Genomic DNA, 16,047 nt, shown 5'->3' with positions numbered 1-16,047 from the left:
ACTTCCAGACGGGAGCCTGTCACTGTGCAAGCAGCTCACCAGGAGAGGCACTAACTAATAATTACGATCCAATTTCAGCGTAAAATCAAATTATATCTCTCGCCACCCCGATGAAGGGTTTTTTTTTCCTCCTCCGCAGCCCCCCCGGGGGATAAATGCCGCTTGATCTTGTGCCGGTCAGTGCCAGGGTCAGAGCCCGAATGCGGATGCCCAGCAACTCTCAGCCTTAAAGCCACGAGGGGCTGTTGCTATGGGAATGGAGAGGGGGCTTGCAGGCAGCATCTGGAGCCTGTGCCTTTCCCCGTCCGAGGCAGCTGGATTCGGAGGGAAGCAAAACTAAAAGGAGGTGGCAGAGAGAGACAGAGGCACAGCAAAATGCATGCATGTTAGAGGAGGGACCTTCCCAGAATGAGAGTACAGTGGGATACAGAAGAGCGGGGACACCAAACTGTCAGGCAGCGGTGGCTCGGCTGGGCAGGATAGACCCGATTTTCCGCTCTGATTGACACTGGAAACAAGTCCGGTGAGAGCCCAGCTGTAGCAAGATGGGATCTGCCTCCTCCACTTACCGGCCCAAATGTATTTATTTGGACATTGATGGAAGAATTCAAAAGGTACTTTTGCTGTTTTTCACCAAGTGGCGTCTCCGGACGCGGCGGCTGCGGGCGGCGTTCGCTGCACGGCCGATCCCGACGCGCACCCAGCGGGCTCCGCATCCCTTTTCCAGGGGAAGGGGGGGGATCCTGCGTGCCTTCTGCTTCCTACACGGATGTTTATTTAAAGGGGAAGGGGAGGCTGGCAGAGGGGAGGGCTGGGCGCTGCCAACAGCAAGTGGCTGCCAGCTCTCCCTGCCGGCGCGGGGATCCTGGGCTTCGCAGCCGCGCTGGCTTCCGCTCCCGGAGCGGCGTCGCGCCGTGTTTACAAAGTTTAGCCCGGGGCCAGGTTTCCCCCCCAGGCACTGGGAGCAGGGAATACAGCGTGCCGAGCTCCTGGGAGACTGCCTGCCCCAGGGCTCTGCCCCTGAGCATCCCGCTCCGGCCGGGATGAAGGTCAGGCAGGTGCTCGGCTCTCGGTGCGGTGCCGGGGGCTGCGGGGACCCCGCTGCCTCTGCCAAAGTTGCTGGTAAATGCCGATAATTAAAACTTTCACTGCCGTCCGCCTGCCTTGTTTGGTTAGGCACGGTTCACAGCGCAGGGAGGGCTGCGGGAGAAATGTGTCCTGGCTAAAAGGGAGAGCTCGCACGCTGCCGAGCTGACAGCGCACTGCTTTCAAACAGAAACGATGCCGACGCCTTTCTGCAAGGCTTTTTTTCCCCTCCCTTTGTCAGCAGTTCTTTGGCCTCAAACGAAGTGCCTTTTCTGTTACAGAGAGCTGCTGAGAGGCTCCAGAGCAAGTAAACTCTGATTTGCAAAATTCACATCGCTCTCGTCTTGCTGCTCTAAATTTTCGGTTCACCCGATCTCGCCTTTTGTTTTTAATTCTGTAAAGAAACAGCAACGGTGGCCTGTCCCCTCCTTCCCCTCTGCTGTGTGCGTGAGTGGAGAGCTGGAACTCCCGGTCCCATCCCACCACACACGCCTGCAATCCCCTCCACCACTGCCCTGGAGACCCACGGCGACCGCTCAAAGTCGTGTCCTCAGCAACAAGAGCCTGGAGAATCCAGATCTGTGCCGGATTCCCCAGAGAAAGCTGCTCCTCTTGATCCACCTTAGACGTAGCTCAGTCGCGGTGATGGTCCCTGTGCTGCCGTGAGATTGTCCCTGCCGGCTCTGCTGAGCTCAGGGCACTGATTCTGTTTTTCCAGGGTTTAATAAATTGGTTGTCTGGTGGCCCCCCGAAGCATGGATGGAATGGAGCCTGCTGGTACCTGTACAGTTCAGTACAAAAAAATGTTTTGGCATTTCGAAAGGGTGGTGAGTGTTTCCATAGATGTCGGTAATGCACAGTGTTTGTCATCTATGCCAAATTAAAAAAAAAAAAAAAAAAAAAAAAAAAAAACCCCAAAAAACTACAGCATTTCTCCAACCAGCCTCTGGAGAGTACTTTTAACACTAAAGGCACAGGAGAGGCACAGTCACATGAGCAAGCAAATGCAAACTCAGGCAGCATTAAGGGTGTTTAATCTCGGTAAATGTTAAGTGTTTCTTTTGTCGGATGTAAAATCCCGCCCGTGTAATGTTTGGAAGGATTCCTGAAGTAAAAACGCCGTGTAAATGGGGTTCACCCAGCGGTAAGCAGGGCATAGCTCAGATTCTCCTACCTTCTCAGTAACATCATTAGAAAGAAGCAGAAAGGAGGGGAGGGGAAAAAGCAGCAGGCCTTAATCTTCCCAGGAATGCAGCAGTGGAGGCTTCTGAAGGGAACTCATTAAATCAATGCTAAGCTTCTTGTCAACCAATAACGAGGAACGAGCTTCATTATAACAGCACTTGTTGAGTTTGAAAGGGCTCAGCTCCAGCGCCAACTGGCCCTGCTGGGCATCGTGAGCATCCTGCCCCAGCATTGCTTGTGGTTGCAGCTGTTCAGAGGCAATTTTTGTGTTTCCATGGCCTCATCCTGAATTTCCAGCGGTGCAGCCGAAGGGTGTGCTGTTGACTTTGGGAGGAGTTGTTTCACCTGGCGCCGGGGTGAAGGAAGGGACAAGCCTGGCCAGGGAGCCGCACAGGATCTCCCCTGGGACCCTGCAGATGAGCACGGCAAAGCGCTCTGCAGCAGGAGAGCGGAGTTAAACTGAGTGGATTTGTGTGCTGGCAGCTCCAGAGGGAGGGCAGAGGGACCTGGTGGTTATGAAAGAAGAGTTGGCTGGCTTTGAAACCCTTCCCAGGAGTTATTAAAATAAAGGAGGCACCATCAGCCCCGTTGAAAGCAGGACCACGCACGTCCCAGAGGAAGGGCTGAAATCCGTATCTGCCTCTCACAATATCCTTCTGGACAAAATGTCCAGCCCAAAATGTCCAGCCCACAGCTGGATAACTATGTGGAGTGGTGGATAAGTAACTGGCTCACAGGCCAGGCACAAAGGGTTGTAGTGAAGGGGGTGACATCAGGCTGCTGTCCAGCCACCAGCGGGGCTCTAGAGGGCTCCTGTGCTTTTCAGCACCCTCATCAACAGCCTGGACACAGGATTCTAATGAATACTAAACAAGTTTGTTGATCACACTAAATTGGGAGGAGCTGTTGGCTCCCTCAAGGCCAGGGAGGCCCTGCAGAGAGACCTTGACAAGTTTGAGGGTTGGGCAATCACCAACTGGATGAAGCTCAACAAGGGAAGATGAAGGATTCTGCACCTGGGATGGGGTAACCCTGGATGTGTTCATCAGCTGGAGAGTGAGATGCTGAAGACCAGCACCCAGGGAGTCCTGGCTGAGAGAAATTTGAATATGAATCAGCAGTGCCCTGGCAGCCAGGAGGGGACATCCCAGTCCCAGAGCCATCAGACCCAGCATGGCAAGGGAGGCGATTGTCCTGTGTTGGTGTTTTTGGGGCCCTAGGATGAGGAAAGAGATGAATTTGACTCTATATTTTTCAGAAGGTTGATTTATTATATTATGATATTATATTAAAAGAAATGATATACTAAAACTATACTATATAAATTACCAATTTTCCAAATCACATTCTAAAGCAGCAAAACAGGGAGAAGCTGAAGCTTCCCAGCTTCCCAGGAGAAATACTAGGCAAGGGAATTTTTCCAGAAAATATCATGGTGACAGTCCTGCTCTGCTCTGGGCTGGGGCAGCCTCACCTCGAGTGCTGGGGACAGTTTTGGGCACCACAATATAAAAAAGTCATTAAACTAATTAGACAGTGTCCCAAGGAGGGCCATGAGGATGGTCAAGGCCTTGAGGGGAAGCTGTATGAGGAGCAGCTGAGGTCACTTGGTCTATTCAGACTGGAGAAGAGGGGTCTGACCTTCCAGAGGCACAGCCAGGCACAAAATTGTCTTCAGTAAAGCTGACACTGTGTTGGGCCCTCCTCCAGTGGGCAGAGCTGGCTGAACACCTCTCCAAGCTGGGGCAGCTTTAGGAGCAACCTGAGGTGCCCAGCCCATCAGAATCCACCCGTGGGACCCCAGGCTGGCAGAGCTGTGGTCATCCAGGGCTTTGGAAGGGGGAAGACCAAAGGCTGTGGATGAGATGACAGCCATGCTCCAGATCCAGGGCTCTGCACAAACCAGCTTCAAAAATGTCACTTGTTCTTGGAGCTGGGTGAAAAATGAAATTCCAGTGTAACCCTCTTCCTATCCAGCACCAGGTGAAGGGATGCACACCTGGGGGAAAGAAGTGCTGCTCAGTTTATTTATTTGTAAAGGATCTTCTCAACCAGCAGTCCATCACCCACTTGCTTGGACACACACAGTTCCCTGTGCACTTCTCAGGAGCACCTGGGGCTGAGCACACAGGGAATCAGCTCCGTGTGCCAGCCCTGCCACAGCTCCCAGGCACAGGAGAGGACAGCAGGGCAAGGGGAGGCCCTGGCTGTGATTCATGTAGGATAAGGTATTTCCACAAACCCCCATGGGCTGGGATTTCTCCTAGCTCCTGGAGTGCCACTAGATGGGGTCAAGTACCCAAACCCCCAGCATCAGTGGAGAGGTGCCAAATTTAAGCCAGATCTGGAGTCTTATTTTCCTTCATGCTGTTATTAACCCTTTGTCTGCATTTTGAAGAAAAATTCCTGTTGAGTCTGTTTTGAATTAAAAATTCACCAGGAAAAAAAAAAAAAACCAACTTTCCCCAGCCCATGCCCAATCTTTTTTTTTTTTTTTTCCATGGAGAAACTACTGGGAACATTTTCTTTTGACCTTTGAGATTTAAATGGTAGCAGAGCAGAACCAGCCAGTGGCCTTATTCCCAGCAGGATGGCTTCATGGCTCTCCTTTTTAAATGTCACAGGCTAGTGGCTTTGCTTGCAGAGTTTTAAGGAGTTCATCTGAGAAAAATGCTTGTTTCAAGAGGATTTCTGTTTCCAGTGTCTTAATCAACATCATATTTGTAACAAGTATGGAAAATCAGAGAGCTACAGAGCCTGAAGTAACTGGAAAAAAAAGAAGAGGACTGTTGCCTTTGTCAAGGATTCTATGAAATCACTCAATGGTCCTCAGAAAGCAAGTAAAGAATTTTGGAGTCATTTGCTGGTTTATTGAGTCATTCTGGATGTTAAGCAGAAAATTTGCCTTTTTTATTTTTTTTTTTTCCTCAAAGAAATGCATTGAGTTCAAGCTTTCTGGGTGTCTACTGGCCTGCCTTGTGCTGCAGGACACTGAGCCATCTACAGCCGTTGTTCCTCTTGGCCTGAGGTCCCCGAAGAACAGGACAAGGCTCAGACTGAACTTTGGTGCCGTGGTTGTTGCATCGAAACATCAGCGCGCAGGAATCGCTTCTGTCACGTGAGCTTTCCCTTTCAATTACAGCAGCAGCATCTGTGGTATAAATGCCCAGATTCTAGCAAAGCCAACAGATTTTTCCAAGGCTCACCAGGCTATTTATAACCTGCAAAACTGGATTCAGATGAAAAACAAAACACAGCAGAAAAAATAATGGCGTGATGGTCCCTTCGAGGCAATGAAATATTTTTGCATCCCCATGACTCCTTCAACACAGCAAGGCAAGCCCATGGACGCCATGCTGGGTCTGTTTGGACTGAGGATTTAGGGGAACACCCTTTCAGCTGCCAAACACCAAAGGGGTGCACAGGATGGGTGCTCATGGCAGTCAGGACGTGGGCGCCTCTGGGGCCTGCTCTGTGCCACATCCTGCTTTAGCAGGGGGAACCATAGGAATGGTTTTGTGGGATCAAGGCCATTTTCTTTAACGCTGGCAGAGCTCTGTGGGTGTGGGAGGGAAAAGGTGGAACAGCCTGAGTCTGGCCAGGTCTTGGCTAAGCTTGGCTTTCTCACTGTAGCTGGCCCCGGTGAACTCGAGGTGGTTGCTTGTTCTTTTTGTAAAGAGCAGCAGGCACCTTGAACTCTGTCACAATGCAGCACATAAACATTTTAAAGAGTAAAAATGGCTTCAGCCCATGCTTTTAAAGACATGGAAGAAAATGTCACACATGGGCATGTGTGACATTTTCTTCCATTTCTCCTTCCTCCCCAGTGGGGGCTCCTCAGAGCATTTAGGGGATCAAACCATAATCCCAGCACAGCTCTGTAATTCCAGCACAGCTCCAAAATTCTTCCACAGCCATCACCCGGCAAGGCTTGTTTACTGCTGTTTATCTTTGTGAAGTCACACTCAGTATATTGTATTTATTGCAGTTTATGTTCACACTAGTCCAGACGAAGTGTGAGTTTAACACTCTCAGTCTAACACTTTTCTCATAGGTAACTCCGGTGTTACCTACGGGTTCAGACCAGCCAAATATAGCTTATTCTCCTCATAAACAACTCTTCTGGCTCCTCACAAACAAGACAAAATCATTCTGTTTCTAGAACTGATGTTTTAAGTTTTAACTTTCATATTTTCCAGATTCTGTACTGCATTAGTACAGAACTCTGAACTTCATATAAAGTGTTAGCAAGTTCTCCTCACAGTGTAGTCAGCCCCAATCCTTTTCCAGCCCCAGAACCAAGGATACCATTGCAGCTTCAGGCCCAAAAAGTGCAAACAACAGGGAATTGAGGAGAGCAATCTGGGAGGATGGGACTGCATAACCTGGAGCTGTAACTGGACAATTAACCCCAATATGGAAATGGACCAAAATTTATAAAAGTGTGAAAAGTTGTGACCCATCATCCATCTTGGGTGTAGCCATGGCCAGGCTCTGGTACTGCCCAAGGTGTATCCTTTGAAAGCCTTTTCAATAAATCCCTACTTTATTCCTTTAACTCTGTCCAGCCTCTGTTCCAGGTTGTCTCTCAAGGCATCAGAACTTTCCTCTCCTCAAACCTGCTTTTCCTCACTCCATTAATTAACGTTTTCCTCCTAACAGTCCTCTATTACCAAGCCAGTTCCAATGTCAGAATTTAATTGTGTGAGCAGCTTGGAAACAAGCAGCTTCACTCACCACAACTGAGAACATTTGGTGCTAAAGCATCCCTATTATCCGGTTTACAAAACATTTCAAGCCTCATGCATTTGTGTGCTGCAGGGTTAATTGCACTTAGTACTCCATTAGCAGCAAATGTGTGCCCTCCTTGTGTTAAAAGCCAGAATATAGACATTGGTGTTGTTTGTTAAAGGTTGAAATACTTTTAGGAAATGTTTTTATTTCTGCTGCAGAAGATAGGAAACTTTCAGCCTGGCCCCTCACAATCAGCCTTGCTGGTTCCTGGCTGTTCTGCCATTAATAATTAGTACTGACAGATGCAATATTTGCAATATGCCCCTTAGTGTAGTCAGTAGGTTGCAGAAGTCTCTCTTGAATGTAATCTCCCTTTTTCTTTGAGCCGTAACGACTAAAAATGACTGAGATCCTTCTTTGCTCATAGTGGCAGAGCCAACCTCTGCCATGCTGCCCCTCTCAGTGACAATCTGCAAGACTGTCCTGGGCTCATACACCTATGAGTGCATCGTAGACGTTTTTCTTTCCTAAAAAGAGGAAAATCTCTTTTCCCAGAGCTCTCTTTTCAGGGATGTTACAGGGGTGGGAATTGTGACTTACCACATGCCACATGCCTCGGGATCCTGGTACATCAGCTCTCTCTGGCAGCTCCTGTTTCTTAATTTAGGGCAATGTGTAGGGAAACGAATGGGATTCACCCCAGTGAGCCACAGTGAACCCAATGTGAGGGATGCTGCTCCAGGAGTCCTGCAGGTTCCCCCCTAGTCACTGGGGAGGCAGGTGGCATCTCCAGGGATGATTCATCCCATCCTAAAGGGGGTTTTGGAGGCATGTGGGCTGATTTGGAGATTGTCCTCCTTTTCTGCTGGCAGCAGAGGGCACCTGGCAGAGAGGCACTCGAGAGATGCTGAGCCTGTGGATGGTTAAAATTACGTCAGGCAAACCCCACACGGACACTTCGTGTTGAAATGAACATTCTCAAGCCACGTCCCTACCCAAAACTGTGTGAATCAGCAGGATTACAGAGCTTTTGGGATGAAGTATCTGCCACACTTCTCATCCTCTGTCAGAGTCAGTGTTTGAAGAGCTGGGGGGAGTTTTCATTTTTGCTCAGGCCCTCAGCTGAGGGCTCTCATGTTTTCTCCTCCACACAGGGACATGCACACATGCTCTGGTTTTCTGTTCTTCTCTTAGAGAAGCTCCCACTGTATCAAACAGATGGCAAATCTGGCAGACTATTTTTAATGCTCCTAACATTCGAAGCTCAGATAAATGAGTGGTTTTCTGAATATCAGCTGTTAATTAGTGCCAGAAATAAAAAAGGAGATGGAGAGTTTGGGTATAGTTGGGCTGATGCTATGCTTGAATTTGAGTTTAAAGAATGAGAATTCTTTAATTGAATGTTTTTAAATATGGGATTTTAAGTAAAGCTTCTTTTGGATATTGGGGACTATGACAGAGAGGACATTTATGGATATTTTTTGAGGAAGAGCTATTTGCTTATGGGTTGAGAAATATTAATTCCTTCCAGTGATTCCTACAGAGGGATACCTAAAACTTCTGGATTGTTCTTCATTTTGTTATGGATGACAAACACCTCTGGAAAGACAGGGAAAATCACTGTGAAAAATTTCACATGAATCTTCTGCCCTAATAGTTCAGAAATCCTCCATGAAAGTTGCTCTTACAGTAGCAGCAGCAATTTTCACAGTCCATGCAAGATACATAACTGAGTTTTACTAGAGTCTTTTCTGACATAGTATCCCCCATTCTCATTAGTGAAAGACTGTAAATTAGATTGTTTAAAGCCTGCAATTTCAGCCCTGACTCTGACCATTGCTCACTGAGCTGAATGAAAGACATGACCAAGTGCTAAAGTATTGAAGACAGCAGGTTGAAACCAGAAGAAAAGAAGTAGAACTGGAAACTGAGGGTACACTGGATTCAAAAATATTTTTACATTATCTATTTAGGAATTTTACTAGGGTAAAATAAAAGTAATCAAACAGAAATTAAATTCTTGGAAGAATACCCAATTACAGACAGGAGATCAGAACATGATAACGTTCTGGACAGAGTTTGCTGTTTACAGAGAGGATTAGCTGTTCTGAGGTTCAAATATAGAACAGAAATTGGATTTGTAAGCCGTGTTTTTACCTATCCTATTGGAAAGAAAAATATAATGTGATTAGTTGTAAACTGGTAGGCTGCAGAGTCTGTGCACAAAGGTCCTTGGGTAAAATCTCCATCACAGTCCTTAATCTGAGCTGCTCTCCAAGAGGGAAAGCCAGCCCAGAGCACCAGGGCTCTTAATCCCTGCTCTTCCCAAGAGGGGTTTTTAAATCCTTGTCCTAGACCAGAGGTGGATACTGTGGATTAAGAGACAATGGCTCCTTATTTTAGAAGAAAATGTTTAAAAAACAAAATGCAGAACTGTTTCCAGGAAAGGAACCAGTCCCACAGGATTGAGGGCCAGGCCAGGAACCAGTCATCCCCACAGAACCACGCTGTCCTACTTTGCAGTCCCTGCATGCCTCATCAAAATGTTATTTCCACTCCAAAAAGCCTCAGCTATTATTCATTCTGCTTTTCCCCCAGTTGCATCACGTTGCTCTCCAAGGCACACAGAGCATTGCCCACTTCAATGGAATGGCTGCTCCTTGATCTTGATGGAAACTCCTTGGCACAAACAACTTAATCACTCAGAGAAGGCTGCTTTTCCTGTCCTTTTTTTTTCCTACACATGTTAGAATCATAGAATTGGGTTGGAAGGGACCCTTAAGGGTCTAGTTCAAGCCCCTGCAATAAGCAGGGACATTTTCAGGTTCCTCAGAGACCCATCCAACCCATCCCAGGGATGGGATATCCACCATCTCAGGGGTTTTTGTAACAACATCAAGGACAGAAATATCAAATCATGTTAACTCTCAGGAGTGGAAAAAAAAACCAGTTTGCAGATGCTGCATGACTTTCCAGGAATACAGCCTTTTCCTCCTGGCACAAACCCAAGGGAAATGCAGTTAACAGGGTTTATATGTGGCTGATTTTCTTCTTGGCAATTAGCCATCAATGTGCAAGCTGAAGCAGAGGCCTGTTTCCCTTTCCCACGTGGTTTGTCACTGTCACTGCTCAGACCTGATTTCAGTTCTGCCTTTGCTTTCAGAAGCTGAGTGTCTTGTGTGCTGACTGGTCTTGCAGGAGACTTTCATGCTACCAGGCAATATCAGAGTCCCTGTATCCTCTTTTTCTTCATTCCTGGAGGTTCATCCCTGGATTTTTTGGGCTGACTTGCATTACTGTGCACTTTTAAAATGTGTACTATGAGGAAACCTGGAATTTTGTTACAGAAAACCCTACACATGCATGATCTTAGCCCACTGCAAGAGCCGGAGGAGCTGCTGTGGTCTCTCAATTTTGTCCTCTGTTAAGCAGGATCTCAATCTTCTCCTAAGCAAGGACATCTTCCAGCACCAGGCATTAATGTAGGGAATGAGGTCCTTTGAGACGTCTCAGCAGTGGCTTGTCAACCACAGGGACCTAAGCAAGACGTGAGTCAGAGACAGCTGAGACAGGTGTGAAGAGAGGCAAAATTTGGGGATCAGACCCCCAGACAGTGCCAGAAATGTATGATCATGGAAACTCAGGCTGAGCAGCAAGGTTTGGGGACACCTGCCCGAGCAGGGACATGTCCACAGGACTGGGGGAGATGTTCTGATCCCCAGTGCCAGGGCTGCCTCTCCTCAAAGCTGCAGGTCAACCCTGCAGCTCACGGCAGAGCCCACGTGCCCCACGTGGGTGCCACCAGCCAAGTGTCCCCACATTGCCTTCCTGCTGCTGATGTCCCCCCAGGGATAATGGACTCCAGGCACACAGGATTCCTGATCCTTGCTGGAGCCATCAATAGCAGCCAGGGCTGTCCTCCCCTGCTCCAAACCACATTCCAATTGTGTTCCATCAGCACAACTGGCATCGACTCTGCTGGGAGCACGAACCTGGGGACAATAACAGGAACAATTGCATGTCCCTGCAGAACATCTGAGGCTGGCTGCTGTGTTTTGGAGCAGAAGGGAGATGCTCAGAAAAGCTCAGCAGGCTGCAAAAGAAGGAAATTTTAATAGCATGTGCTTTTTGATTAAAAAAAACCCAACCAGCTGAGGACAAGCATCCTGAGATGAGTACTAAACTGCAGTGGGTGATTCACAAATCCAGTTTTAGCAAACCTAAGTAAAAATGCCAAGTATGGAAAACTGAAAAGTGTGTTTGGAGATAGCTCATTATCTAGTATCACAGCCTTTGTTTTGCTTCCCACTCTTTCACTACTGCATGGAGTAAAAGGAAACATTAAAATTCATCCTTAGTGTGTTGAAAGCTTCTACTGCTTTCTATGAGTCAGGCCAACTTTCTTACCTTTAATGTTCCCTTATAATTTTTTTATCTATTCCTCTCTTGCCTGTCCTGGTCAATAATAATTGATTTCCAGAATAAGAAACCTCAATACCTGAAATAGCAGTCCTGGCACATCACAAGCCTTTGGCCTCTGTTCAGCCACAATTAACATCATCTGCCCAGTTACTGCATGTACCAGTTGTACTCCAATATTCTGCCAGTCAATCTCAGCAGCTATCAGTCTGCCAGGATGCTGGGTTCTGCTAGGAACAGGATTTCAGCTCTATCTGAGCTCCATTGGCTATGTTTTATTGCTTTGATTGCTTCTGTGCTTTAATAACCAAGAGTCAATCTTGACTTTCAAAACACATCCGTTTCTCCAGAAGCAGTTACTCCCTGCCTCAGCAATCAAATGCCTGCAGGTTCTGTGAAGATATTGCCTGGAGTAATTTCACTGGGGCAGAGCACAGGGAAGGTGGGTGTGAGGGTAGGTGTGGGTCACACCCACCTCTAGAAGTGACCACCATCATCCTCCTCTGTGCCACAAAACCCCTGGTGCTTTGCTCAGGAGTAAGAGGGCTCCTCAGCACCAGTGAAAACTGAAGGCTGGAGCTTTGCTGAAGTGTCTGTGCACCACCAGGGCAAGCCAGGCCTTGCTGTGCTGTCCAGACTGTCCTGGTACTTCAGGCTGGCATGCCTTGATCCCTGAGGAGGAATTAGCAGCAGAGCACACCCTGGCATCTCCCAAAACTTCCCCATTTCCATTGGCAGAACTCTGGTTGGCACCGTGTGACACCCCCAGGTGAGGGACATCCCCTGCAGTCTGAAAGGCACCTTGGAGGAGCAGGGGAACCGTGTCACATCAGTGCTGTGACAGTTTAGGAACTGAAGCACCTGAAAATCAAGGCTGACAAAATGAAGCTGCAGGCTTAATTACCTCCTGGCACCTACACCTTTCAGAGGAGGCTTTAATTAGAAGGTGACTTGTTATTTTTCCAGCGTGGTCCTCACCTCACTGAACACACAGGGCCTGCTCAATCTGGGAGGGCGGCTGCAGCACCCCTGTTCCCTCCCAGCTGTCATCCCAGGTGACAATTTCCTTATTTCCTGGGTCACCAGCCTCCAGGCTGACCTGTGGACATGCACAGCCCTCATGCCTGTTGTGGGTGAGAACAGACACTGTGCCTGAGAGTAGGGGATGGTTGTGGGGGTGGAAAATCGCATTTCCAACACTCACAGGGAGAGGAGAACTTGAACTTTAACCTTCATGTCCCTGTTCAACTGCAAAATGCAAGTTTCTTGTTCCTCCTGAGTTTTGGGATTGGGTCAATGTGCACAAGTGCCTTTGAGCTGCTGCATCCTGAGCCCAGAGGCTCTGTGGTTCTGCTGTGGGACGTGAGGGGAGAGGGCTGCAGCACTGGGCAGGGAAGCTGCCCCTGTCCACACCACTGCTGCCCCTGCAGCCATCCCATCAACACCAGCAGCCTCTGGACAAACCACCCCCACTGGATAAACCACCCCCACTGGATAAACCATCCCCACTGGATAAACCATCCCCACTGGATAAACCACCCCCACTGGATAAACAACTGCCACTGGACAAACCATCCCCACTGGATAAACCATCCCCACTGGATAAACCACACCCAATGGACAAACCATCCCCACTGGACAAACCACCCCCACTGGATAAACCATCCCCACTGGATAAACCATCCCCACTGCTTGTTGCTGTTCCTGGCTTTAAGGAGAGTCTGGCTGCAATGAGACATTTAATTTCCATGGCAGGTTCAAAGCCTCCACCATAGTCACTCCGAGGAACTCAGAGTTGCTCTGACGAAAGGATCACAATGCTGGCAGGAGCATTCAAACCCCATCCTTCATTCTCAAGTCTACACTTGCTTTTTATTCCACCCACACTTGCTTCTTCTCACTGACAGCAGGGATCCTTTTCAATGGCTGTTTCCCCCAATAAGTCCACTAGGAACAAGATTTTGATTTAGAGCACTGGAAGATTCAATAGTGCAACATGCACCCAACAGAGGAGATGTGGGTTTGGACTGGAAGCAACATCAGGGACCTCAGTCACAAGGACAGACATCCTATAAATACACATTTATTGAAATGGGACACTCCTCATGCAGAGTGCTGCTGTTAAATTCTTGAGTGTTTTCCTTTCAGAGGCAGTGTGCTGTCTCTGGATCCAACAAGACATCAAATTAGGACTCCTGGGTTCTGTTTCTGGCCTGCCACTCACCCATGATAAGATACAGGGCAAGTAATATAACATAAACAAGCTTCAGATTTCAGAGTTTAAATATTGCACTGTGGCGTAGTGAGACTGATGGGAAGTACTATAATGGTATCATTAAAGTGTTTTCTGACTGCAGAAGAAGCTGGGAAGACCATGACCTACAAGTCCTGGTGGACACAAGAGTCTTGGGGAAAATTGTGGCTGGGATTGTGTCACTAAAGGCACAGGAATAGAAAAATGGGACTGGGGGATGTGCTGCTCAGCCTTCTCTGCACTGGGGCTGCTTGGTGTCTGTGGAAGGATGGGGGGGGTGAAGAGGTGTTTGGGGAGATGGGAAAGTAACAGTGGCAAATTTTGTAATTCCAGGTCTGGCTCTGACCCACAACAAGAACATCTGACAGTCAGTAGGAATTTTGAATTTTGGCACAAACTCTGCTCACTTTCAACCTAGTATAAGCTGATGTGGTCAAAAAAGCAGTGCCCTTTTATACCATCCCATGACCTGCTCAAATCTGGGCAGTTTTCTTCCTAAATCCAGGCTCTTATGCTCTTTAATTTACAGTTGTTATCATCCCACAGCAGCACTGCATTTTGAGGAACCCCCTGCTCTCATCTCACACACGTTACTGCTCCACTTCTGAACAGCACTTGGGTCTCCAGAGCTTGCTTGCTTTATCAACAAAGACACAGGTATTACACAGGAGCAGAGAAATATTCCAGCTCACAAATCAAATCAGATAATTGAAATCACAGACTGTGCCTTAAAATTAGCCCACTGCATGCCTGAACAGGATTCATATCTCTGTGGGAACTAACCATCTTTTCTCTTTTTCTTTATTTTTTTCCCATTGCTGCTGTTTCCTTTGGAAGGTGATCTTCAGTAAATACTGCAATTCCAAAGATATTATGGACCTTTTCTGCATTGCAACAGGCTTACCGAGGTAGGTCTGTCATTTGTGACATTCATTCCACTTTTGTTTCCTTCCTTTGGGAACAATTTAAAGACAGGCCCCAAATGATTTATTTAGCTGCTATTCAGGCTTGCCTCTCGTTCCAGTCTGCTGGAAGAAGAAACTGGGGCAATCAAGAGCTGGAAAATGTGGAGGCAGGGAATTGAGCCACGGTGTTGGCTGCACATGAGGAACAGAGTGGAATAGAGTAGAACAGAGGAGAAATAATCTAAAATAAAAGCAAGTGAAGAAGCTCAGCACTGAGTACACACAGGTTGGGCACACATACCACTTATATCTCAGCACTATACATTTTTTGCCCATATTGAGTGAAATGCAGGCACATGTTTAGAACCTGGTTTTTAGGGAAAAAATTTGGGCTGACAAGAAGTATTACCATCAGGTAAGGAGCTTTCTCTTTAGGTGTTTTAAAATCTAATCCCAGGTATGGGATAGTAAAACACAAAGCACCCCAGCTGAGCCATTTTATAGAGCATAAATATCTCCAAATCCATTGCCCAGGCCACGTATTTCCTAATTTATGTTGTCTCACAAAGTACCTGTATCCCTCCTGCTGTAATTTTCATTTGGGGAAAATCCAAATAGGATTTGTTCCCTTCAACCTCAAGAGCAGTATCCAGCTGAAACCTCAGTGCTGACAGGGGTCCAGGGTCAGGGGAGGGTGTGTGGGAAAGGCTGGTATGTGGTGGAGGGTGGCATGGTGTAATATCCATCCATCCATCCATCCTGATCCATCTATCCATCCATCCATCCATCCTGATCCATCTATCCATCCATCCATCCATCCTGATCCATCTATCCATCCATCCATCCATCCTGATCCATCTATCCATCCATCCATCCATCCTGATCCATCTATCCATCCATCCATCCATCCTGATCCATCTATCCATCCATCCATCCATCCTGATCCATCTATCCATCCATCCATCCATCCTGATCCATCTATCCATCCATCCATCCATCCTGATCCATCTATCCATCCATCCATCCATCCTGATCCATCTATCCATCCATCCATCCATCCTGATCCATCTATCCATCCATCCATCCATCCTGATCCATCTATCCATCCATCCATCCATCCTGATCCATCTATCCATCCATCCATCCATCCTGATCCATCTATCCATCCATCCATCCATCCTGATCCATCTATCCATCCATCCATCCATCCTGATCCATCTATCCATCCATCCATCCATCCTGATCCATCTATCCATCCATCCATCCATCCTGATCCATCTATCCATCCATCCATCCATCCTGATCCATCTATCCATCCATCCATCCATCCTGATCCATCTATCCATCCATCCATCCATCCTGATCCATCTATCCATCCATCCATCCATCCTGATCCATCTATCCATCCATCCATCCATCCTGATCCATCTATCCATCCATCCATCCATCCTGATCCATCTATCC

The 16,047-nt window shown here is 47.6% G+C and overlaps 1 protein-coding gene across 1 annotated transcript in view; it reads left to right on the top strand.

The window, feature by feature from the left end:
- Window positions 1-368: 368 nt before the first annotated feature.
- PDE9A (phosphodiesterase 9A) overlaps window positions 369-16,047 on the top strand; it is a 51,394-nt gene continuing 35,715 nt past the window's right edge. Inside the window, exons 1-2 of the mRNA XM_041399813.1 lie at window positions 369-614; window positions 14,516-14,586. Coding sequence (XP_041255747.1) covers window positions 546-614; window positions 14,516-14,586 — 140 coding nt within the window. The 5' untranslated portion in view covers window positions 369-545. The remainder of the gene's footprint in view (window positions 615-14,515; window positions 14,587-16,047) is intronic.

Source organism: Onychostruthus taczanowskii, unplaced genomic scaffold (genome assembly GCF_017590055.1).
Source record: "Onychostruthus taczanowskii isolate IOZ18803 unplaced genomic scaffold, ASM1759005v1 scaffold17, whole genome shotgun sequence".
In the NCBI taxonomy this organism is placed as follows: domain Eukaryota; kingdom Metazoa; phylum Chordata; class Aves; order Passeriformes; family Passeridae; genus Onychostruthus; species Onychostruthus taczanowskii.
Note: the sequence above shows the minus strand (reverse complement) of the source record. Positions and strands in the feature narration are given on the sequence as shown.